The 26110-nt window shown below is 34.1% G+C and overlaps 1 protein-coding gene across 15 annotated transcripts in view; it reads left to right on the top strand.

The window, feature by feature from the left end:
* Nucleotides 1-26110, top strand: part of RALGAPA1 (Ral GTPase activating protein catalytic subunit alpha 1) — a 225642-nt gene that overhangs the window by 63228 nt on the left and 136304 nt on the right. For 10 of the 15 annotated variants that reach the window (XR_011428633.1, XR_011428619.1, XM_070242170.1 and 7 more), the window contains exons 12-17: nt 2032-2169; nt 6541-6689; nt 9283-9412; nt 11120-11357; nt 12350-12511; nt 18286-18426. Coding sequence is in view for 13 of the 15 variants with exons in the window: in XM_070242170.1 (XP_070098271.1) it covers nt 2032-2169; nt 6541-6689; nt 9283-9412; nt 11120-11357; nt 12350-12511; nt 18286-18426 (958 nt within the window). In the remaining 2 variants the exon portion in view is untranslated. The remainder of the gene's footprint in view (nt 1-2031; nt 2170-6540; nt 6690-9282; nt 9413-11119; nt 11358-12349; nt 12512-18285; nt 18427-26110) is intronic. The other 5 variants (XM_023624084.2, XM_070242197.1, XM_070242183.1 and 2 more) reach the window with 1 other exon arrangement.

Here is a 26110-nt window from a genome sequence, read left to right as displayed (position 1 = left end):
GATTCCCAGCTCACCCATTAAATCTCAGTAGTATTCTCAATTCTTGGGACAACAAAACACTCCCCCAGATTTCAGAGAGCTCTGTAAAACATGGTAATGCCCACACTGAGAACTAGTATTGGAGTAGAAACATGTCAGTCATCGTTTCTACCTTCACATAACTTATAATTTAGCAAGAAGAAAAACATGCAAAGTAAGTATTATAAAACAGTAATATTGCTGTGATCTTAGAGTGTGAAAGGGAGTACTTAACTCTGCTTAGAGAAGGCTTCCCGGAGGAGGTAATATAATATGAAGGGCAGGTAACACATGGGAAAGGAGCCACACAGTGTGAAAAGCTTGTGCAAAGATGTGAGAGGCCTTGAAAATATTTTTATTTGACTGTAGCTAAGAGCAGGTGGGAGAGAGTGGTAGGCAATATGAGATATGCGAGAACTAGACTCTGTTCAGTAACTCGTATGCCATTTTCATGGACTTTGATTACCTAGACACTGGAAAACCTTTGAGGGATTATGAAGAGAAGGATGGTAGGGATAGTTACTTATTTCAGAAGGATCATTCAAACCTAGAGTGGAAGATAGATTGGAGGCCAGTCTGGAGCAAGGAGACTAGTTCGGAAGTATAAGCAAAGTTCAGAAAGGAGAAGATAAGTACCTGATAGAGGACGGGGGAAGTTACGATGGGAATAGAAGGGAGAAGACAGGTATATGAGCTCCTTCGGCGGTAAAATCATTGTGCCTTGATGATTAATTGGGCTGAGAGAAATGAGGAATGGTGAGGTGTCCCAAGTTTCTTTCTTTTGCAACAGGGTAGTTGCCATTCACACAAGAATAGGAAGAAAAAAAGTGCAAGTTTGGTGGTGGTAGCCAAGGTGGCCAGAGGAGTTGGTAGCATGGGGAGGACATGGTTAATAAACTTACTTTTAAGTATCTTGAATTTGAGGTGCTTGTGGGTCGTTCAGGAAGAACTATTTAGAAGATAGCTGATGGTGGGAGAATGGAGAAAGAGAAAGGTGTAGACTAGACCATAGTGTATTGTGTTGGCTGCTCAGGTAGAGCTGAGTTCCAGTACTGCTTCTGGTAATGGCAGAGTAGTTATTTTTATTTTTATGTTTTTAAAGAGTTTTAAAAATTTTTTTCCTTCCCAAAGCTCCCTGGTACATAGTTGTATATTCCTAGTTGTGGGTCCCTCTAGTTGTGGCATGTGGGATGCCGCCTCAGCATGGCTTGACGAGTGGTGCCACGTCCACGCCCAGGATCCGAACGGGCAAAACCCTGGGCGCAGTGCACTTGGCCCTGGGGCCCGCCCCAGCGTAGTTAGTTTTAAACTAAACCTCCTGCATGTTACAATCATAAGCTCTAGACAAAATACGAAAAACAAAAACTGTTCGAAGATACTAGTGAGTGACCAGAAGCAGAAAGAAACTAGAGAGAAACTTAAAAGGAACAACACTGAGTGAAGTTCCTGTTTGTGTGGCTTTTCACCTGAGGGAAGTCCATAGTCTGCAGGACGTTTGACCGCTAAAACTCGAGCAGAAAGCTGAGTCTCAGTGCTTTGAAGTATCAATATTCTTCTGTCTTCAGATAACAGAATTTTTACTACTCGTAAGTAGGATAAATAGAAGCTATTTTCTGTTGTGTTATTTAAGTTATTTGGATTCTGGTATTTACTTTAGAACAGGATTCATCTCTTACAAAGCTGTAAATAATATAATCCCATTATTGTGTGTGTAAGTGTACAGAGGGGAGGTTTATACATTATATACATAGAAAAATGTCTCTATATCTGAAGTGATATAATCACTGGCTGGTCCTTATGGATGATTTTTTACTTTCTTTATATTTTTATCAACGAGAACCTTTTTTACAGTGAACATTCTTTTTCACTTTTTTTGTAATCAAATAAGACATCTTCTATTTTGAGAAGATGCTTAGCAGTGGGACCCAATAATTTCCAGTTTACTTCTCCAGCTTACTGACTTGTCATAACATTCTTAATTAATGATATATTAACAACTTGATTTTGCTTCAGGAAAATGAGACTAGTATTGCTGATCACGTTCGAAATTCTGCTTGGGCAAAAAATGGCACCTACGAAGATGTTCTTCATAATGCCTCTGAAGAAGCCATAGAACAAAACACACGAGCTGGTACCCAGGCAGTTTTACAGGTGGATCACATTTTGGTTATTTTTAAAAAATAATAATCGTTAAGTATTTCAAAGATATATAATTCAGTATTTCAGTGTAGAATATAATTTTTAAGTGTAATAAGTTCACCACCCACATTTATCAATCATCATTATGCCATACTTTGTTTTTTCCTTAACTTTCACTTTATAATATTGATAAACTTTACATATTTTTCTAGACAGTTTTTTAAAATTTATGTGAATGTGTCATGGTGTATTGTCATCTGCAACTTTTTGCATTAACCTTAAGTTTTTGAGATTTGTTGTTGATATATAGCATAATTCATTCATTTTAACTACTTTGTGGTATTACAATTTATGATTATTTCACAGATTATTTTTTCACTTTTCTGTTGATGGTTTTTTAAATTGTTTCCAGTTTCTCACTATTGCATGTAGTGCTATATTGAACATTCTTATATATGTGTATTTTAGCACATGTGGGAGAATTTTCCTAGGATATCTTCCTAGATGTGGAATTACTGGGTTGGAAGATTCCTACATTATCAGCTTTACCTTACTATTATTGCCAAATTGTTCTCCAGTGTGGTGATAATAATTTATAATCCCTCCAGTAGTATTTGTGAGTTCTTATATCCTTATATCTTCCCCATTACTTGTATGGTTAGATTTTAATTTTTGCTGCTCCTATATATGAGATAAATGTCATTTATTTTAAAGTTTGTCTTTCTCTGTTTTCATTTGCTTTTCCTTCATCAGTACTGAAATAGAGCATCTTTTCTTATCTGTGAATTCCCTATTATATACTTTTTCTTTTATTCTGTTTGGTTGGTTGTCTTTTTCTTATTGATTTGTAGGAGTTCATAATATTTACTCATTTTTTACGTCAGACTATTGTCAAAGCCGTATGTGACCTCCACATTGTTAAATGGACGTTTTTCAATCCTAATCCTAATGGGCTTGTCGGGAGCATTTTTGCAGAGTAGATCTTTCTCTCCCTGTTGAAACTCCTCTTCACTTGACCTTCAGAATAGCATACCCCTTGTTTTTCTTCTAATTCACTGACCACATCTCAGAATTTCTTTTTTTACTGATTTTTCCATGTCTCCCTGACCTTTTCATATTGAAGTACCCAGGAATCCATTTTTGGATCTCTTTTCTACTTATTCTCTTGCTGATTTCATCCATTCCTATGCCTTTAAATATCATCTATATGCTGCAACTTCTACATAACATTTTATCTCTAGTCTGAGACCTCTCGTCTGAACTCTAAAAGGCCTGAACTCAAGTATTTAAATGCCAGGTTGGCATCTTCACTTGAATATCTAATAGACATCTCAAACTTGACATGTCTAAAACTTGGCTTTTCATCTTGCTTAACAAACATGCTTTTCCTGCAGTTTTCCTCATTTCATTTAATGGCAGCTCCTTTTTCCAGTTGCTCAGGCCATCTTATTTCCTGGGTTTTTTTTTTGAGGAAGATTAGCCCTGAGCTAACACCTGCCGCCAATCCTCCTCTTTTTGCTGAGGAAGACTGGCCCTGAGCTAACATCCGTGCCCTTCTTCCTCCAGTTAATATGTGGGACGCCTACCACAGCATGGCTTGATGAGCAGTGCCATGTCCGCAGCCAGGATCCGAACCAGCAAACTTAGGGCCACTGAATCAGAACGTACGCACTTAACCACTGTGCGACCGGGCCAGCCCCTCCTATCTTTCTTTTATATTTTACATCTAACTTGACAACAGATTCTCTCGGCCTTCAGAATGTATGCAGAATCTGACTACTATTCAGTCCTCACACTACCTCCTGTGCCTGAGCCTCTAGAATCTTTCATCTGGATTATTGGAGTAGTCTCCTAATTAGTATCCTTGCTTCTGCTCTTGCCCACCCATTATTCTCATTCATATAGCCATATTCTCAACACAATAGCCAAGGGATCCTGTAAAATGTAAGTCAGATCATGTCATTTTTCTGCTCAAAATCCTCCAGAGGTCTTCCATTACCACTAAGCGTAAAAGCAGAAGTCTTTCTAATGATCTATAAGGCTGTCTGTTATTGCTCCTCAGATTGTGGTCCATAGACTAGTGCTGGTCCACAAGATAATTACAAAATTGAGTGTGAGAGTTTAGAAGCGAAGTTGTTTAATATCTTGATTCTGATGAAAAGTTTGAGTTTGTATTTTGTATCTCTTGTTTCATTTCCTTTTTCCTATTACTTCATTTTTTATCGTATTTTTCAGTAGGATTGGTCTGCGAAAGACTTAGGGGGAAAAGCCTGTTCTTTCACCACTGGCAGTGTGAGAGCCTCTGCTCCACATGCCCTGGCTCAGTTTCTCAACATCGTCTCCCACTGCTTTCCCCCTTCCTCACTTCACTTTATACTCCTTGCTGTTCCTCAGATATGCTAGGCAGGTTCTCACCTCAGGCCTTTTAAACTTGCTTTTTTTTGTTTTTTCATCTGGGATGCTTTTCTCCCTGAATGCTGCATAGTCAATTTGGTCTTTTCCTTTTCAATTCATTCACATTTACTTTCATTGTTTATCCACTCCACTTCCTTTTGTGCTTACTGGGTCTCCCAGGACAATGAGGTAATAGTGAATACCTTTGTCTTGTTATTGGCTTTTGGCAGTACTTCTCAGGTTCAATTGCTGTTCAAACATTTGCTATAGCTCTTAATAAATGCTTCTTTTCAGATTCAGGAATTTTATCTTTTTTCTTAGTTTGCTAAAAATTTTTTTAAAAATAAGTGCTGAATGCATACATTATGATGATCATGCTTTTTTCCATTTTACTCTATTGATAAGAGTATATTGTATTAATAGACTTTTCTGATGGCAAGGCATTCTTACATTTCTGGGGTAAATACGACGTGGTCATAAAGTATTGTGTTTTGCTCAATTTTTTCAAGATTTTCATCTATATGTTCATAAGTGATATTGGTCTCTTATTTTCTTTTTTTATATAGGTTTTGTCTATTTTTGATAACAGGATTATATTTTTTGAAAAACAAATTGGGTGGTTTTCCTTCTTTTTTGTCTCTGAAACAACTTATGTAAAACAGGGATCATCTTCCATGAAGGTTGGGCAAAACTTTGCATGTCAAGCCGTCTAGGCCTGGTGTTCAGGGCTGGATCAGGGAGACTGTTACCGCTTCTCTCTCTTTCCTGGTACTCATGTATACATCTTTTCTATTTCTCAAGTCAGTTTTGGCAGTTACTGTTTTGTCTACAAAATAATCCATTTTAATTTTATGATCATTAAGTTATCCACTGAACTATCATTTTAAAATTCTCTACTGGATTTACAGTTATGTCCTTATTTTGTTTCTAATGTTTATTTGTGCCTCTTTCTTTCTTTTCCTGGTCACTATTGCTAGACTTAGAGAGTCAGCTCTTTTCACTCGTTTAGAGTTAACTTAATATTCTTTTCTCACATTGATTTTACAACTATGTTTTGTTATGTAGTTCATCCAGGAGATTTAAATCAGAATTATGGGTGTAGAAGATGTAAATCTCCTAGGTTCACAGTAGATGTAAGTTCTGTTCCTCCGAAGTGTCTTTGAGAACCTTTCCACATACCTGTCACCGTTATAACTTTGTCCTCAATAACAAAATACAATTAATAATTTGATTAAAATGAATTTAAAGATACATATTGAGGGATCCTTGTTAGTAGTGCTATAATACGCAGACTATTACCAAAACAGATATCACACACAGCCAATAAACTTGAAAAAAGAGAAGAGTTGGTTTTGAACACCTCATTCAGAAAATTCTTCTTGATTTAGCTATTATCTTTTATCCTAAACTATTTGTATTTTTTATTGTTCTTTTCATTTTATGACAGCAATAGTGTTTTTTTTTTTAAGATTTTATTTTTCCTTTTTCTCCCCAAAGCGCCCCAGTACATAGTTGCATATATTTTAATTGTGGGTCCTTCCAGTTGTGGCACGTGGCACGCTGCCTCAGCATGGCCTGATGAGTGGTACCATGTCCAGGCCCAGGATCTGAACCGGTGAAACCCTGGGCTTCGGAAGCGGAGCTCTCGAACTCAGCCACTCAGCCACGGGGCCAACCCCAGCAATAGCGTTATTATAGTAAAGCTCTCAGTTTTAAGAAAGGCTGTTTTTCACTCGGTTTATTTTCTTTGGGTGCCTAGTAGTAATTTTATATTTGTCTGGATACACATAAAAATAGACGGGTTTAATGAGTTTAAATTTCAGATACCAAGCTGATGGTAGAAGTAGGGTTAGAATTAACCTATAGTCTTAGGCTTTTAAGTTCATTGTAGATCACCTAGTGATGAGTGTATGTTTTTTTTTTTTCTTTGAATAAGAAATTTGCCATTGAAATTCTATAGTGAATGGCTCATGATTTCTTTTATCTTAGGTGTTTATTATAAACTCATCAAACATATTTCTTCTTGAACCTGCAAATGAAATAAAAAATCTTCTGGATGAGCACACAGATATGTGTAAACGCATTCTTAATATTTATCGGTTCATGGTTGTGCAAGTATCAATGGACAAAAAGACTTGGTAAAAAACATTTATCCTTGTTTTTTTCATTGTGTATATGAGTATAGTAAGTTTTAGAGGAAAAGTATGAACAGGGCTTATTACAATGTTGTAGACACTTTTATTATTGAACGAATGAATAAATGTAATATTTTATGTGATGATCATGACAATAGTCTCCTTCACTTTATCTCAAACAATTTTGATCAAACTTCCACAACATCCCTTGGATTATCTTTCTAAAGGGCAATGATGACCTCCCCCCCATCAGAATGGATACATGTATGCATGTATGAATAAATGAATTTATGCATATGTGAATGAATGAATGAATGAATAACTAACTGATTGCATGGGTAAATGCCTGATTCCTCAACCTGACAATCAAGGCCACGTACAGTCAGGCCTCTGCCTACTTTTCTAGCCCTCTCTCAAGCCTAAACTCCACCTGGCAGGATAGACTCCTGCCTCCCAGCTTTATCAAATTACCTTTCCTGAGCACATTGTGAACTTCTCTTTAGAATGTCTAATTCCTGCCATCTTTTCCTTTTGTCACCGTAACTATCCTTAGAGTCCACCTTCCTTTTTCCACATACCCTTACTTACATTTTTTCCCTCACTTTCGTTCTGTATTTGTACCTCTCTTATAGTTCTTGTCAAAATTGTTTTAATTCCTAAATTACTTTATAAAGTGATTTATAAATGTCTCTTTATCTCACTGAATTGAGAGGCCCTAAAAGGTATATACTGGTTGTCTTGTTTTTATCTTAGTACCTTATATATTATTGGTACTCTATAAATATTTGTTTAATTGAATGGAAAAAAAGACCTTTCAGGGAAATAAGTCCAGTTCTTCAGTTTTTGTAAAAATAATACGTATTCACTATAATTTTCAAACAAAGAAAAGTTTTAAAAAGAAAATAAAAGTTGCCTGAAGGCTCATTCTCTAGAGGTGATCGTTGTTTGCCCTTTGGTGTACATCTGGTTCAGCAAACCACACACCCACTCATTCAGTATTCTGCCATATGTATGTAGCATTATTTTCTTAACCAGTCACCTGTTGATGGATTTGTAGTTATTTCATTTTGTTGTTGGAAGAGGGGAGAATGATGAACATCCTTATATGTATATAATTTTCCTCCTTTGACTTATTCTTAAAAAATGGGAGTACTTAGTCATAGAGTATGCCTAATTTATGTTTTGCTACATATGGAAAAATGGCTTTATTTTGAAAAAATTCTTAACAGTATTAATATAGTTTCATTTAGAAGTAGTTATTGTTATTAACTTATTTGGAGCACTTTTCTGTGCCAGGTATCTTTTTAAGCACTTTATATGCATTTTCTTTCTTAATCCTTGTAGCATCCTATGAAGTAGATAATATCTCTGTTTTACATGGTGATTCAAGTTCCCTTGCATTATGAGAGATTACTCACGTGTTTACATCAAATTTATAAGACTTTATGAATTAAAATCATTATTATTGTATTACAAAGTGACAGGTTGCCTGACATATGAGTGAGTTATGATTTGACCACAAATCAGATAAGATTTGGAAAATCTATACTGTATTACATATGTAGTTAATTTCAAATAGCTTTTCATTTCTTATAGTTAAGTTGGAAGCCTAAGATTACAAATGTGGTGCTTTTGATTTTTATTTTGTGAATGAATGCGTGCATTTGTTTGTTAATAAATTCACAATATTTTTAATTGATACTTTTCTATTTGATTCTGCCCCCACTTCCCAGAAAAACCATAACATCTAGATCTGAGATCTGTTGCTGCCTGTGCCACATTTCTCACAGGGACTGTCCCACATATTGCTGTTCCTAGAATGAGTCTGCCAATAAGTCAAAGGGGAGGAGGCTGTGATAGGGACTTGGGCTGGTAGCCTGGCTGTACACCCAACTGAAGTCCCCTTGTCAGCCTCTTTTTCACAGGTGGTTGAATCAATTTTCAAATTATCAGGTGTAAGTAACATAGTTTGATGGTCTTAATAATAAGCATCTAGCAGAAAGAGACCAGGTGAGGATAATATTAGGATTGGCTTGACTTGGAGTAAAAATAGTCAAACTAAAAAGGATGAAAGAGGCAATAGAGTGATGGTCCTTGATTACTTGTCAGGCTGATTGTGATCTGTTAATCTTAAAATATCATGTTGTTTTTTAAATTGCACCTGGTACTGTTCTAGATATGTGCTTGTTCTCCATATTGTAAAGATGTATTAGATGGCCAGGCATCAAGGTGGAATTATCTTGTATAGATAGATGAGTGTGCTTCAGATAGCTCCCTAAGATTACTACTTGATTGTGGGGTGGTGGGATGGGAGCACTCTCCACATTCTTACCCCCTGTTCACCAGCTTTTGCATAAATTTTTATTTGATAAGAGGATTTTAAAGCTGAAAAATGGTTTACGAATGGCTGGTATAGATTTATAAAATGGAATTTTAAATTTCAATATTTAAAGAATTTTTAAAATTTGAAAGATATTTGATATTTGAGTTATTAAAAGATAATACCATCTTTATAACAAATATTAATTTGAAAGTTATTCATTAACAAAAAGCAAACATGCAGGAAGGAAGCATTAATTCCTGTTTTTCCTTTAAGGGAACAGATGCTGCTTGTGTTGCTCAGAGTCACGGAGTCTGTACTGAAGACGCCATCACAAGCTTTTCTGCAGTTCCAGGGGAAAAAAAACATGACCTTGGCAGGTCGACTTGCAGGACCACTTTTCCAGGCAATAAAAATAAATAAATAGATAAACAGATGGATAGATTGTTTTTTTTAAGATTCATTGAGCCCTGAACTTGTTATCTGGGGAAAAAAAGTTTTAAATCAGAGATCATTTCAAGTTAAACAATCTTTTGTAGAGCTAAATTAAAAGTTGCTTATCAAAATAGGCTATTTGCCATACATAGAATAAGAATATAGAAGTGGATGAAATAGCAGGCCTGTGAAAAAAGTGTTAAAACAGGTTGGTGATGTTTATCTCCTGTGTGGCGTCCTTATGTGTGATTGCTGAAAGCTGCCCAAAGGTGTCCTGAGGAATGGCCGTATTGTTTGCTTTAGAGTGTCCAAGTCTCTGAAATTGTTAGCAAAACAAAACTTTCTTTTAAATTGTTCTGTAGTAACGACAAAGTAGTAAATAATCAAGATTCTTTCTTAGCATGCTGTTCCATAAGACTTTATTCTCTTCACTTCTTTATTTGAAGTATCAGTGGTAGTTTCGTTATATAGGAATTACATGTTGTGTTTTCCAACCTGAGGATTGAATACTGACTTTAAATGTATGATAGATTCTTTGGAAAATACAAACCAAAATAATATTTTCTTAAGATGACACATTAAATACAAATACTTGGATAAAATGGTTCCTAATGTCAAAGATAGAAGCTGTCTCAGATCTAATTCTCGGCCATAAGTATAACTGTTCAAATTAATTTTTTTTCAGATACACTAGTTTAGCTAAAATTCTCTGCTGGTGGCGAATAATTCTTTGAAACCAGCTACCTTTATTATCTAAACTCCTCTTGACTTCATTAGCTTTTTTTTGTCTAAATTTCCCTGTTATTAGAACTAACCCAATGATGGGCGCTATAGGAAGACAAAATTTTAGCTTGCTATATGGAATAACTTTTTTGTAGTCTGTTTAAAGATAGAATGGAGGGTCACTAGCTGTTACTATACTGTAAACTCTGCTCATTTTCATCTTTATATTTAATGTGTAAATTTATGTGAATTCCTTAGTGAAATTTGTAGACCTCAGATTTTGAAAGACTTTATTTTGTGACTTGTTTCTTCAGTAGGAGGGTGTATCTTCGGTAGAAATCTGTAAAATCTCAGAAGTACTGGCTAATCAGTAATTCCGGTCCTGTTATGAATACGTTTTTTAGGCTATGATTGGATTTATTACAGAATGCTTTTGATTCCTCTAGTGTCTTTAAAATGAAATTTAATTTATCCTTTAGTTTACATATAATTTTTCAAAAACACATTTCATTAAGTACATTTCTAGTAACTTGTTTTTTTAGATATTCAAATTGTGTAGTTGGTGATTTCCATCTTTAAGAATGTAGGTTTTGGTTTTTTAGTTCAATAATTTCAACACTTAATAGAGTGGGGACTTTTATCTGTTTTTAAACAGCATTTATTTTATGTAACATTAATGTAATACAGCATGAAGGATAGTTACAACTTTAGGAAGATTTCTTTTCAGTTTTGGCAACTTGTCTTAATTACTAGAATGTTGGGAGTTGACAGTTGTTGAAATGAAATTTATAGTAGGTGCTAATGATTGTGTGAATTACTTTTATAAGTATTATGTACCAAGAAAGGGTCATGAATATTATGTGATTTAAAATTCTGCTTGTTGTTAGGTAATTTTAAAATAATTGTCTGATTTTGAACATATTTCATTGTTGTTTCTGATTATTTGTCTTTATAGACTCTTATAGTTGCCTGGATCAAGGCAAATCTAAATGTGTACATCTCCCGAGAACTGTGGGATGACTTACTCTCAGTATTGTCATCGTTGACCTATTGGGAAGAGTTAGCCACTGAGTGGTCACTGACTATGGAGACACTAACTAAAGTTTTAGCTAGAAATTTATATAGTTTGGATCTCAGTGATTTACCATTGGATAAGCTGAGTGAACAAAAGCAAAAAAAGCACAAAGGGAAAGGTAAGAATTGTTCACGGAGATGCTCCATATAAAGTGGTTTAAATAATCTGGTCTGGGAAAATCAAGCCAGGGAGAAGGTGAGGGTAGAAGTCATGTTTTCTCTTAATTATTCTCTCCTTCATTTACCCTGGAGGTTAAAAATTTTCAATAATAAGCCATGTAGGTACCTTGCAAGTTTTCATGAATTTTGATGAGAGATAAAGTGCTCTGTACATATCTAGCTAAAGTTAAATACTTCAGAATCTTAAATATCTCATTTTTAATAATTAGCCAAAATGAAAATTTATAAAACCTTTTTTATCATATGCAGTTTTTTGTTAGAACTTAAAAGGTGATTTCATGTTATTCTATTTAAAAAGAATTATTTGAAAAATTCTTATGAAAGCATTTTCCTGGTTTTAACTAAAAGCAAACTTTCCCTAGATGTGGACTCTGTTTCTGTCTACTGTTAAAAAGGGGGAGAGTGACAGTAACATAGTGATTATATCATGAATACATGTTTTTATATCCTTGGTTTGTTACTATTTTTCACTTCTAATAATTACTTGCTAGCTAGAGATTACATCTGAGTCACATACTTAACAATAGTCCAGGGTGGTAAGTACTTTTTCCTGGACTATTTATTTTCCCAGTGGCTGTTACTGGCAACTAGAGATTTAGTAACTTCCACCCCAGGGTGGCTTTTCGTCAGCTCACTTTGTTCTTTTTGGCTTGTGCAAATGTTTCATTTCTATAATGAAGCAAGTGTGTGGCAGGGGATTTATGGTAATTTATTGTTGACTACGTATTTTTTAAATTCTGCATCAGTTTTGTAATATGATTTTTACATAAAATGAAGTTCAGAAAAGCTTTACAGTACACAAGCTTTTTATCTTGTTACTTTAGAATACATTATGAGTAAACCCAAGAATCTGAGGCAAGGTGGCACACATAATTTGAAGAGATTATTGATCAGGTGACAGTATACTGAGATTGGAAATCTCCATTTCTAGGAGTTGGACATGAATTTCAGAAAGTTTCAGTTGACAAGTCATTTTCCAGAGGATGGAGTCGCGATCAGCCTGGCCAAGCCCCCATGAGACAGAGAAGTGCAACAACCACTGGTTCCCCAGGAACCGAAAAGGCGAGGAGTATAGTACGTCAAAAAACAGTTGGTATGTGCTCTTTAAAATCATGAGAATTGTACAGGGCAGTGCGTTTATACTCCTTAATAACAATGTATGTAAATACGTAGTTTTCTTATCAGTTGATTTTTGTTGTTTTATGAAAATTTTATATAGCAAAACCTTTTTGTCAGTAGTACTCAGAGTCCAATGACATGCTGTATTAGCCCTTTATACTATTAAGATTTATCTTACATTATATACATTGTTTTTATGTAGTTCATTTTATTGTAGATATAAATTATTTTAAACTTATTTTACAGAATTGAAGAAGTAGAACTCTGATTCACTTTACAGAACTCATGCATTAACTGGTATAGTTTCTACTAAGTGAATATACTCACAAACATGGAAAATTAGGGTAGCTAAGTTTCAGTGGTACAGTTATATAGTTAGAGTGGCTTCACAAACTTGCGGTGAAGACTACGTGCCCTCTACTTGCAGACAATGAGGCCAAGGTGGAGTCTGTTGCTTGTTTCCTTGCTGCTTTTGACAGACGTGGAAGAAATTTCTATAATTTTGGAAACAGCAGCAAAGGAGCAATGATGGGAAGAATTTCTGGCTGTAGGATCACTCAGCATAATGTGGACCTAGCTACCATGTTGTTCCTTTTCCTCTCAGAGATTTAGCAGTTGGTCTGAATTGTAGTAGAAAGAGTGCTGCAATGAAAAACAAGAGGGCTTTGTCCTAATCTCTTTTCTCGCTCTCTTTCTTCACTAAATAGCTAGGTGATCTTGAAGAATTTCCTGAACTTCTAGACTTTATTTCCTTCATCTGTGTGGTGGGAATGTTAATACTTCACATACCTGAAGCAAAATTGCTTGGTGTTCCTCCAGGGTGTACAATCTGTTATGAGGAGAGTTTTCTCTGGGAATGTATCTGTATTTAATGGTAATTAGTGAGAAACACTATTTTAAAGAAATTTAAAACCATTGTTGGAATGATATGTCTTCTGTAAAATGGTTCTAAAGTGTTAAGAATTACAGTTCTAAAGGAAGAAATAAAACTAGAAAGAGAATAGGGAAACTAAAGATTTTAAAAGGGTTAAAAATCATGGTTAGTTTTAAACCCTTCAAAAGAATTATATTTTCACAATTGTCCTCTGCCTCTGAAATAAGCAGAGAATTATATTGATTGTATATGTCAAGCAAGAAGAGTAAGAAATTATACAAGGAAAAAAGATATTGATGGATTAAAATTATTATAATATGTAGAATCACTGTTTGAAATTCTTAGGAAGATGTTGGTTACATCTAAAATGCCTTTCTTCATTTTATATTAATGTCACATTGATAGAAAATGTTTGTGTATTGGTTGGGAGGGAATTGTTCTTTTAAGTTTAAAATTTTACTTTGTTTTACTTAAAACTTGAATCTTTTTTAAAGTCTCATAGTTTTTTCTGAGTTTAGAAGTAATTTATGCTTAGTGTGGAAGATAAAGTTTAGGGAAGCGTAAGGACCCATTAGATGTCTAATGAGAAGTAATCACTGTTAGCGTCTTGGCATATTTCTAATCTTTAAAACGCATATAATGAGTAAAACATTCCCCTTAAATTCATACCTGACTATGATTACTTTCTGCTACCTATGTCAAAACAACCTTATTTGGCTTGTTCATTGAACAAACTTATCAAATAGAAAGTTAAAGCGTTAAAAAGTTTATTAAGAAAGATACCTGCATAAAGTTGATTTAAATACTAAAAGGGGCAGCAGATTAAATTAGGATATTCTTTGGACATATATTTTCTTAAATTTTTCAAATTTATTTTTTAAGATTTGTGTCATTCTCCATTTCTTAAATTTTATGACTTGTATTGAAAGAAATAAATCACATTGATAATATTTCTGACTTTAATTTACATTTCTGTTTTCTGCAATATTCCCTTTAATAACAAACGTAATTCCGCTCATTAAAACTATCATATTCTTTCCCATGACTTGGAATTACCCGATCAAGTAACAGGATATGTAACTTTTTTAGACCAGTTTAATTTAAACAGCTTTGTTTATACTAGAGGTCTAAACTTATGTAAGCACCTGAGGTTATAATTTATGAGGACACCAGTATAGTCTATGGTGAAATTTATAAAATAGTGAGTTTTTTAGATGATATTCAAAGCCTTATTTTATAGGTTGCTTTCTAGAATTTTTAAATAGGAATTCTGCTACAAGAATTTATCATTTGTTTTTCCCTTAAAGGTAACTGCATTTAAAAAAATATTAAACATGGTATAATCCTTTAACCTTCAGGTTACCTGAGATGGTCTTACTAAGAAATTTCTGTTATTAATATATAACTTAAGTTTAAAGTTTAATTTAAAAATTGTATCTGGCCAGCATATCTAAGAGTTTGCTTATGCCAACAAATGTTAAAGGAGATGCAGTGAATTTAGGACATATTTTAGAGTATATCTGTGAGACGCATTCTATCTTGTTTGCAGTTATAATTTAGGACAAGGCATTCAAATTTTGGAACAAATATATCATGCTTTTGTTTTCTAATGTTCCTCTTAGTTTATGTTCATTATGATATTGGGCCTCAATTTGGGGATGAAGGAATTTCTTCCAGTAGAGAAATATGTATACATGATATGAATTTTACTTAATTATAAATAGGGAAAAACATGTGTAACATTTTGGAAATGAGAAAAGGCTAGAGTTGCCTTCCCCCTGTTTATTGTGTATGTTTGTGTGTTTTTAGTGATCCGTCACATTTGCTGTCCATGAATTTCTTATGCTCCATGGGAACTCTGGAGTGAAAGTTACAGTCTTTGATATAGTGTGTATATTCTGTGGTCCAAGATAAATTTATGTAGAGTGCATCTATTTTTCTTTCTTATTCATCTTTTTGAGAGAGGTGAAGATAAGCCTTCAAAAATCGGCATGTTTACCTGTTTGAAAATTTGTTTTGAATTTTTGATGTTATATTTTCCATACCACCCTTCCATCTACATAAAGCATATTACAGATTTAAGAAGATCACTGGGGCCGGCCCCGTGGCCAAGTGGTTAAGTTCATGCACTCTGCTGCAACAGCCCAGAGTTTCGCCAGTTCGGATCCTAGGCGAGGACATGGCACCACTTGTCAGACCACGCTGAAGCAGTGTCCCACATGCCACAACTAGAAGGACCCACAACTAAAAAAATATACAACTATGTACTGGGGAGATTTGGGGAGAAAAAGCAGGAAAAAAAAAGATCACCGATGCGTGTGGCTTAGGAATGTATGTGGAAGTGGGAATTTGAGTGGCTTTACAGAGATTCTCTGATTTAAGCTTTAGATGAGTAAATCCCAAAAAATCCCAGTAGCTAATTCATTGTCAGTAATTTTCTATAGTGCAAGTTGCTCAGCAGTGAGGCTCTTGACACATTTCCTGGTATGCATACAGACCTGCAGGATAGTAGCTAATGGAGGGGTGCATTTTTGAAGAATTCATTCAGGAGCATAACACAAACTCACATCACTGCAGTACGGAAAAAGCTCCAAGGGAAATGCCCAAGCTCTTCCTTCAGGTTGGTGGTGGGAAAGAAGGAACACAAGGAATTTTTAGCTCCAAGGAATTATATAATCCAAGGGAAAAATAGAGGAAAACTTGTAATTCATCAATGGAGTTGAAAATTTGATTCAGTTTAGTTTTAAAAGAAATATCTCTAAAAATCACATCTGATTATAAGTGTAGAGGAGTATTTTGCCTTTTGTGTTAAGCAGCGCTTCAAGTTTTGCATGTGTTTGTGTTTTTGCTCTAAGAAGTTTTAATGAATGATTATCCAGAAGTCAGCATAACTTTTATTTCAAGTTGGATTATACAATTGTTCATCACTTCCACAAGAAGGAGAAGAAGCCAGCAGGAAAACATGAGTAGGGCCAGATTCTGACATTTTGTCTATGGGGTTCAATTTTCAAAATACCCTTATCTTTAATACATTACATGGCAAACCATCTACTGAAGGCAGCTTGCTTCCATTATCATAATATGTTCCAACTTCCCATGTTTTACTGCACATAAATTTACCTAAAAGCTGCTTGTAAAGAATTATTTTTCCAACATTAATAATTTTTTTAAAAATCTCTATCTTTTTCTATTTACGAACTCTGTGACATACATGTAGTTCTTTTGATTTTCTCCTATATGTGTTCACAACTGAAACTTGTTTTTCAGGTGATTGTGCTGGGCTGCCCAAATATAGACACTATTCAGTAAAGATTTACTGAGCTTATATGTGCTAGGCACTAGGGATATAAAGATAAAAGAGAAGAGGTGATAGTTTTTGCATTTGAAAAGTTGGGAGGCTGACATAAAAACATACAACCCACTAAAAAAGAGATTGTAAGATTTATAAAAGCAGGAATTCCTGTTTGTTTCATTCATTGCTATGTTGCTAGTAAGTTAATATGTGGTAAAGTCAGAAAAGCTTCACAGATGAGACGACATTTTCAGTTTGAGGGAGTGTCAGGAAGAAAAGAAGACCAAGTATATTATGAACTCATAAAGCCATGCTGTTATGCAAGAGCGAGAAGTTTTCAGGGAACAGTATACAACTCTGTGGTGGCAGCATGGGAAAACAGGAGGAGGGGGAGGTGACGTTTTCGTGGTTATTCAGCTGGGTCACAAAGGCTTCGTGTGACAAGCAGAGGAATTTAGCATCAGAGAACCAAGTGTTTCCAGTAATCAGAAGCATCCAAGGTTTTGAACTGACGTTAACATTGAAATGTTTTGTGCCGACCTTCCTCTTGCCCTGGGTATTATGCAGCATTGCCTCTTTTAAGTCCTCCATTCATACGTGACCATACATCTGCCTTCATTTATTCAGGAAGCTCTAGACTAAAAGTGAAGTAAAAAAAAAGTTTGGGAAGTGTAAATTTGATTATTAATTTGTTTCAAAGTGTATGAAAATTTGTCTTTAGTTTTGTGAACTGGTGACTCTCCTTTTAAGAAATTAGAATACAGCTACAAATGCAATTTTAAGAAAGTAATCCAGTTTTTCTCTTTAAAAACTTAATCTTTTCAGTTTTTATATAATATGCTTAAGATTGGAATAAGCACAAACGTTTATTTTTCTCAGTAACTTGATTCTTCATGTTGATTGCAAATTCTATTTTCTGTAAATGTTTCTACTTAAATTTTTTAAATTATACTATTAGCTTTAATATAAATAAGATATACTGATTTTATTAAGCATTCTTCTCCTACCAGGAACAAATAACTAACCATGAGATTCAATCCTTTAGATTATGAATTTCATAAAATTTTCTAAAAAGACCTATGAGTGACTTTGAAACTTTATTAGGGAAGAGTATGAAAGTAGGAATGATTTGTTCTTGGAAGTCAGCTTCATTAAGAAGAATGGCTCAGAACTGCCTCAGAATGGCTCAAGAAATGCCCAAATATGGTACCAAAAATTTCTTTGAACTAATATTGAGCTTTCTTCGATGTTTTCGTTCAATGAACTTTTCAACCCTTGGTTTTGAGTACATAGTGCTAATTAAAGTGTCTGCTGTTTTTAATGCTGTACCATTGTAACTGCTAATAATGAAAAGCATTTTCCTGCTTTACACCAAAAAATTCACATTTGAAATGTCATCTGTGTTCTCTGATTTCTTTTCTTACAGCTTGCCAGTATTTGCCGTGCTGAAATGTTTTAATTTAAAATTTCCTTCCTTGTATCTTTTAGTTTTCTCTGTTGCTGCTTTTTCTGTGACACAAGCCTTTCATTATAGTCACTCTTCTTTTTTCCTTCCCCACTTCTTTCTTTTCCTTTTTTAAAGCCATGAGAAGCCGATCCATTGGTGAATGTGCTCTGCCATCGGCCTATATACGCAGTGCTAAAAGTGCTCCTGTTCTGATCCATACTTCCAAACCCTTCTTGCCTGATATTGTTCTCACTCCCCTTTCTGATGAGCTTTCAGGTAGTGCCACCTCTGCTAATTTCTGCACCACCTATTTCACTTTTTAATTCTTCTGCTTTCAAATTTTGCTTAATCAAATAAACTCTGGAAAGTTAATTTCTTTGGGGGAGGTGTGGGAAATTGGGAAAGTGGTTGAGAAATCAACATTTTGAGTTATTTGAACTCTAATGCTATCTTTGCAGTTCATTCTGGAAGTGCTAAGTTTAGTGCTGTGCCAATGTCCAATATTTTTGGTTGTAAATGGACAATTTTTTTCTGTTTACATGTGATTTTTTTCATCTTCTTAGGTGGTTAAAATAAGCAGTAGTATATATATATATTTGTGTTAGTATAGATGTCTCGCAAAAGATGACATGGAAGATAATCAGAGCTTTGACTTTTCATTTCCCATTGTTTTAACTAAAGATATGGTAGGTCTTGAATAATGCATTCTCCATTATCTATAGTATAAGCAAGGGGAATCCATGATTGAGAAAAGGACATAATCTAAAAGTTGCTTTGGAATAAATCTTTGTATTTATATTAGATTATAGTAGTATGTAGAATTCTGAGAGCTCACTCATTTTTAAGCCAAATAAAGAAACTACTCTGTGAAGCCCCAGTTTCTAAGGAGCCTCAAAACTTAGCTTCCAGTTCTGCCTCAAGTCTTTGAAGCCCAGTCCTGGCATGGTCTGCTCTTTAGTAAGGTTTAATTTATATATAGTAATAATCCATAGATCTTGGGTTTAGTTCAGTTCAGTTCAATGAGTTTTGAGAATTGCGCACACCGCTGTTAACCATCACCCCAAACAAAATATAGAATGTTTCCCTTACCCCCAAAATTGTCTGGTGACATTTTCAAGTCAGTACCCTTCACACAGGCACACACACACTCACTTTTTGATTTCTATCACCATAGATTAGTTTCTTCTTTTCTTTTAAATTTTATATGAGTGAAATTATACAGTGTCTTTTCTTTTAGACAAAGGCAAACTTTTGAATATAGTTACTATGCAAAATGTGCTAATTCAAAGAAAGTTACTTGTACATTCTTGGGTACTTTTCTGTCATTCTTCTTAGGAGTGTTTCCCTGATGTTGCCACTTTGGTGAGGTTGCTGATTTTTTTCTTTTTAAACAACCTATGTCTGTACCCTTTCAATTGCTAATAGATCATAGGCTCATTCGAGAGAATGTGCACTTTTCTTAAAAATGATATTTCAGAATGAAGTCCCTTCCACCACCCCTAATCCCATTAAGATCAGAAATTTCTCCCAAATCAGATGTGAGGGTTGGGGAGGTTACATAATTGAGAGTTAAATATGTGTGAGTACACAGACAACTCTTGCATTTGGTATTCTTTGGAAATATTGTAAATGTAGAAACTTTGTATTTGCTTTTCTCAAAATGAGAAAAATATTCAATTATCAGATGTAATATGTTTGTATTTTCTAGCTCAGGATACCTTGTTTGGGAAACAGTTACTTCAGCATATTCTTTTTCATATTTTTGCTAGGTGTTCAGTATTATTTTTGAAGCCAAAATACGATTAATAAGAAATAATGAATTTTATAATGAAGTTGGTAGTTGATTTTGCAGTTTTATTGATGACAATAATAAAATAGGAAACTTTACTTCAAATCCAAACCTGAATGCTCAATAAATATTGATGATGAGTGATTATATTAAAATATAGTAAAATTAGGCTACATGAGTAATTTAAACTATCGATGCAAAAAGTAGTAAGATTAGGAAATATATAAGTGGAATAATACATTTTAATATATGGAAGGAAACAGCACATATTTTTGTTACATATCATGCTTAGCTACAAGCAAAGAGTTAAGATATTTTGTCTCTTTGCTGCTCCATTTAGGCACTGTACCTTCTTATGTAAGTAGGACTGATTTTGGTTGCTTACATCAGATTATAATTTAGTTACTTAAATTGGCAAACGAAACAATGTTTTTGTTCTTGTAACTAAATTAGATATAGCTAAAGGAAACTCCCAATTTGTTGTAAATTTCTCTTAGATGTATTTTTTTGCTTCAAGCTTTTTCCCTTTTTAATATAGTTACACCATGTAGTGCAAACCATTTTTGACATGTTTAGAAAAATTAAAATCAGTTTTGGCTGCCAATTCTTAAATGTTTCTTGGATGAAATATTCTACTACTGTCTTAAAACTGTCAGGAAGATTTATTTTTTTCTCAGAATCTTAAGGGCTTTACAAAATTTCTTGTCTGAAACAAATAATATTTTGGCAAATATGCACATTATGTGCTAAAATATTATTAAAAAGCTAAAATAAGGGTGAGATTGTTCCCTTTAAAATGTTCCAAAGTAGTACCTTACCCGGGATACGTTCCTGTTTCCTTTGCTGTAAATACATAATTCAGAAAGGTTACTGTTTATGATGTGATGGGGGAAGTGTTTTATGAAGGATGTTTGAAAGGCGTTTTCTAAATGGGAGTTTTATCTGTTCTTTTTTTCATTTCCCGCATTTGAGGGGGATTTAGATTTAAAGATTTAGATAATAGACACTAGTCACTAAATCAAAACAAACTATATATTTGATTATCAAAATAATACATGTTAATTTTAGAAAATATGGACCCTATGGAAAAGTATATGAAAGAATATACAGAATCCTTGAAATGAATGCTTATTTATCAATAAATTAAAATATAGTTGCCTTCATTTTTTTTGTGCAAGTGTACATATAAAATGTAAGAGTATAATTAGACTTAGTTATTTTGAGTAAAAATCATTTTTCTCTTAGGATTTAAAAGCGAGTGGCAAGGAACATGTAAAGTAGCAGCAAACACCGTCCTTCCTGAGAACTGGCTTGTGAATGAATTCAGCATTTTCCAGGTTGACATGTACATTCAGAACACTTTCCAGGTGTTAGTAGGTATTAAAGGGTTAAAGATTCCTATTTTATGTCATTTTATTAAAGGCCCCCAGAAGTCCTGTTAAAACAACAACTGTTTAATCCATTATTTATCAAACTTATTTAAACATGGAGAACTTTTCCTGGTACACATATTGACATCCTGTAGCATGAAGTTTCCAGAGAGAACAAGTTGGGAAGATATAAAACTAACCTCATAATTTTAAAAATTAACTCTATGAAAATTGGGTGAGATTATCCTTGTACAAGCTTACACAGGAGAAACCTGAGATACTGGATTTTTTATTGCCTGTCTGGTTCTTGGAGGCGAATTGAAGGCCTGCAGTTTGCTTCTCAGGTGTTCAGTGCGTTGAGGGGGTGAGGGGAGGGGAAGAGAAGGCGAGGAGTGGGGGAGGGAGGGAGAGAGAGAGAGGGAGAGGAAAAAGAAGTTATATGAACAGGGATTTTATGTTTAAATAGTGCTAAACTTATAAAAGAAAATCACTGCAAACTTCATTTCTTAACCAAACTGTTTATTTGCTCATGTTTTCTTCCAAGGTTTGAATAAATTTTACTTTAGAATAGTTTAACGTACAGAGAGAATTAATAAGGAAAGTAAACTACATAAAGGGGAAAAACAAAAGTTTTTCGTAGTTTGTCTTTTTCCCTCATGTGAGCAGGCTTAATCAAAACTCGTAATATAACCTGTTTCCTGGGTGCCTCATCTAAGACCAGGAGTGGAGGTTTCTGTAACTACTTCACCAGAAAAACAGTGAAACTACTCATAAACAATCAGTCTAGCTTTTGATCAGAAGCAGAGTTTTTCAGAAGAATATTTACCTGATACTCTTGAATACTTATGGAGGTAAAAGGAATCTCCTTTTAATTCCTTTTTTTTTTTTTTAGCAGACTAAGATGTTTAAGAATAGACCATCAGTTTTCAAAGTACCCTACTTTTGTCCAGTCATTTTTTCTCCTTCACTGTTCTTGGTTAGATGACCATTCTACCCGCATTCATGTGAGTGTGTTGCCATATGGTATAGCTTTATATTGACTAAACTGATTGAATAGCTGAATATCCTTGAAGAGCTTTTCTTAAGCTCTGGACACTAGTTAAGGGCATTGCCACTATGTCAGTGACGTTAGTTCTTAACGTCAGACTCATCTGATGTTGAAGAAATATTTTTTCCCAGGCTCCTGCCTCAGGTTTTGGTATAGTATGCTGGGGGTTGCACAAGACCTAGCATTATTTTTTAAAGCTCTGCAGGTCATGCTGGGGTCTGTTGGGCAAGCCACACTTTTGCTGCCCTTTCTCCTACACTAGATTGTACTTGTACACATTTGGTAGCCCAGCCTCGCAGTCTTTATTTTCCTGAGAAACGGATTAGAGAGAAGCCAGAAATCGCAATAATTGTTCTTAAGCAAATTAGCTTTTACTGCCCAAAATAATACTTTACTGAAAGAAGGGACGTAAGAGAACATACGTATGGTGGACATCTGACTTTGTTTATACTTTTGTAACTGTTTCTTATTATTGCCTAATCAAATACTGTGGGTTTCTCACCCTGAAATTAAGTTTACAGACCCACCTTCTTCCAGTTAGTTCTCAAAACTGCTAATTTGTTTACCATAATTGTTGCTGTTAGACTAGTCTGCCTAGGCCGTATTACATAGGCTGCTAATGTTACTAACAATGCTTCATTATTTAAATGGAGCTTTGTAAAGCAAAATGTTTTTATCTTTCTACTTTTATTTTCTGAGTCCCAAGAGAAAGAAGGTGGTATCTCTCATACCCTCTCCAGTTCCTGGATTCAGCCTAATTGGGAGGAGGATTTTGCATCTCTTATAAACAAGTAGGCGCTTCTCTACACAATCAAGGAATTTCTTTCTTGTCATCAATATATGATAGTAATATTTTACAGCTTTTCCATGTGTATTCTGCTGATTCTAGCATAATTCTAAGTTAGATCTTTTTTTTGGCTGAAATAATTTGTGTTAGTTCTTTGAAAAGTACATCTCAATAAAAATGTGAAGCAAACTTAAACATGCTATTATGTCACACGCTCATAAACAAAACAGTGTAATTTTCTTAGGATAAAAAATATATTGATCATATGTCTATTTCCAGAATTTAAAAGTCAGGGAAACAATATTAGGAGGATAAAGAGTAGAAAATAGTTTAGTGTTTTAATTTTAGTGGCATAAAATTAAAATTAACTGAGCTTGGTTTGTTGCTTTTCAGTCTTTTCATGTGATTTCAGTGATGTAGATACTGCTTTGAATTACCTGCAAATTGAAGATCTGGTCTTAAAAAGGTGTACAGTTTTTGCTAGCCTCTGTTAGTAATAAAATTGGAAAAATAGATGCTCTATAGTTCTTACTTACCTTGAAGGTATGTTGCCATTGTTGCCCAAATTGGCAAAAAAAATTTTAATTACATAAAGGACATTATAATTTCCTTTAGGTAATTCCAGAAAAAACTTGAGCTTCAAAATGGCATCACTTTCTGCGTATACTAATATGAATGATTTTATGAATTTAGGAGCTGTAAAAATAAGTTCGTGTTTGTAATTGGCCAAGAATAGAATTTAACTTTGGTAAAAGGAATTTTGACACTTAATTCTGTAGCAGAATTTCGTTTTAGAAATTATTAAAATTTTCTAGTAGTATGTTAGTATTATAACTTGAGGTGTTTTTCCTGAGGAGTTAGCTTGCTATTTTATTAATTAGCAGCTTCTGATTTTTAATATAAAAGACATGCTTTCCTTCTGCCAGTATTTATTGAGCCCCTCCTGTGTGACAAGAGCTACTTCAAGCAAAGGGGATATTGTGATGTTAATACAAAGAAAATCCTGAAGAAATGTAAATTCTAGTGGAAGCCTCTTTTTTTTTTTTTTTTTTTTTGGTGAAGAGGATTGTCCCTGAGCTAACATCTATGCCAATCTTCCTCTATTTTGGATGTGGGACACCGCCACAGCATGGTTTGATGAGCGGTGTGTAGGTTCACACCTGGGATCCAAATCCATGAACCCTGGGCCACCAAAGCAGAGCATGTGAACTTCACCACCATGCCACTGGTCTGGCCCCAGAAAGAATGTTTTTTTGCACATTACAAGCAAATATTGCACTTTAATTTATAGCTTATCTTTTGAAATAGCAAAGAAAACTTTTCTTTGAAACAGAATATTCAGAAAAAACTACTACTTGGTTCAGAAATAATTTTCAACACTTTAATACTAAACATTATTAAGCAAATCTAGAGATAAAACTTAACATTTCTAGTACTTTGTAGGCTTCATAGGAAGCATTTTCTCAATGTTCAAGTTTTTTTTTTTTAGTTTGTTATAAACATTTTTCTTGTTCTGCTCATTCAATAATTACTAATACTTTAGATTAAGATTCTTTAATTTAGAGGCTGCTACATTTCAAGGTAAAATGTAAGTGGCATAATTAAATTGTTTTGAAGGCCATTTTTGTTTAAACCTGATGCCACCATTATTTTTAGCAATCCAGTAGAAAGTTTATTAGTTGTCTTTTCTTGCATAATTTACTAAAATTCATATTTGACTAAGTTTTGATTTCTAAGATTCTTACCTTTATAGAGATAAATCACTGTGCTACTTTATAATTTCTTAACACAATTTTTACCAATTTAACAAAATTATTTCATGAATATGTAACATATATTCAGGGTACTAAGAACATGGATTAATTTTTGCCTTCCTTCAAGTCCCAGCTCTCCACTTTATAGCTATGTAACCTCAGGCAAGTCACTTAAATAGTTTCTTCATCTGTAAAATGGGGCTAATAACACCTACTTCACAGGTTGTCGTGCGGATTAAAGGAGTTAATATATGTAAGACATTTGGAATAATGTCCAGCATATGAAAAATCTATGTAGGATTTAGGTATTATGTAGTCCTTTCCTTCTTAACAAGGTTCAGGTATATTTCCTTAAATTTAAGTCTTATTAGAGCCGATTATGTTTAATTCAAGTGCTGACATTGGTTTCCTGTCAGCAAATATTTTCTTCTTTGATTTTGTGCAATTAGTATTGTCTTTAAATTTAAATTCTCTAATGGTACATTACTGAAAGAAAAATGTTCTTTCTTTGTTTTTAAAGCTCTTGCCCTCTTAAACGTTCATGAGAGTTTTAGCTATTCATTTGTAGCAACAAAAGTTTAGGGAAAAAACACTTAGACTGAAATAATGGTTAAATTTTCTAATATGCAATGTAAGGACCGAGTTTGGGAAGAAATTCTGAAAAACAGAACTTCACAGTCTTTACTGGCTTCTTTAGAATGGGAAAATTATGGAATATCAATAAACTAAAAATTGAAACTAATATTCTGCTTTTCTCTTAAGTTCATGTATTTGCTAGTCTTGTAACATTAGACTTTAATAAGGTTCTAAGATCCTGATTTTGAATTTGGAGCTGATAAAATACAATTCCAACTATATAATTGTTAAGAATTTTTATAGAAGAGTTATACAGTCCTTATCCTTTGCTGAGTCCTGTTAGAATATTTCGTGGAAGCAAACTTGGGGTGTGTGTTGAATATTATCTCTGTCTTCTAGGCAGAGGATCTTACAAATTGTGGGAGATAGAACAGACGAAAATACTTATTACATTCGTTAAGATACACAAATATGCATTAGTTATCTCCTGCAAGAGTAAATAATGAATATAAATGTGCAGTTTCTGAGGAAATGTTTTGCTTTTCATTTAGAAAAATTTCTAAGTGGAGTGTATGAAGAAGAAAGCCAGTGTCGTTTTTTAAAGTATTATATTCCCCTCATCTTAGTGATAAAAGA

The sequence above is a fragment of the Equus caballus genome, chromosome 1, assembly GCF_041296265.1.
Source record: "Equus caballus isolate H_3958 breed thoroughbred chromosome 1, TB-T2T, whole genome shotgun sequence".
In the NCBI taxonomy this organism is placed as follows: Eukaryota; Metazoa; Chordata; class Mammalia; order Perissodactyla; family Equidae; genus Equus; species Equus caballus.
Note: the sequence above shows the minus strand (reverse complement) of the source record. Positions and strands in the feature narration are given on the sequence as shown.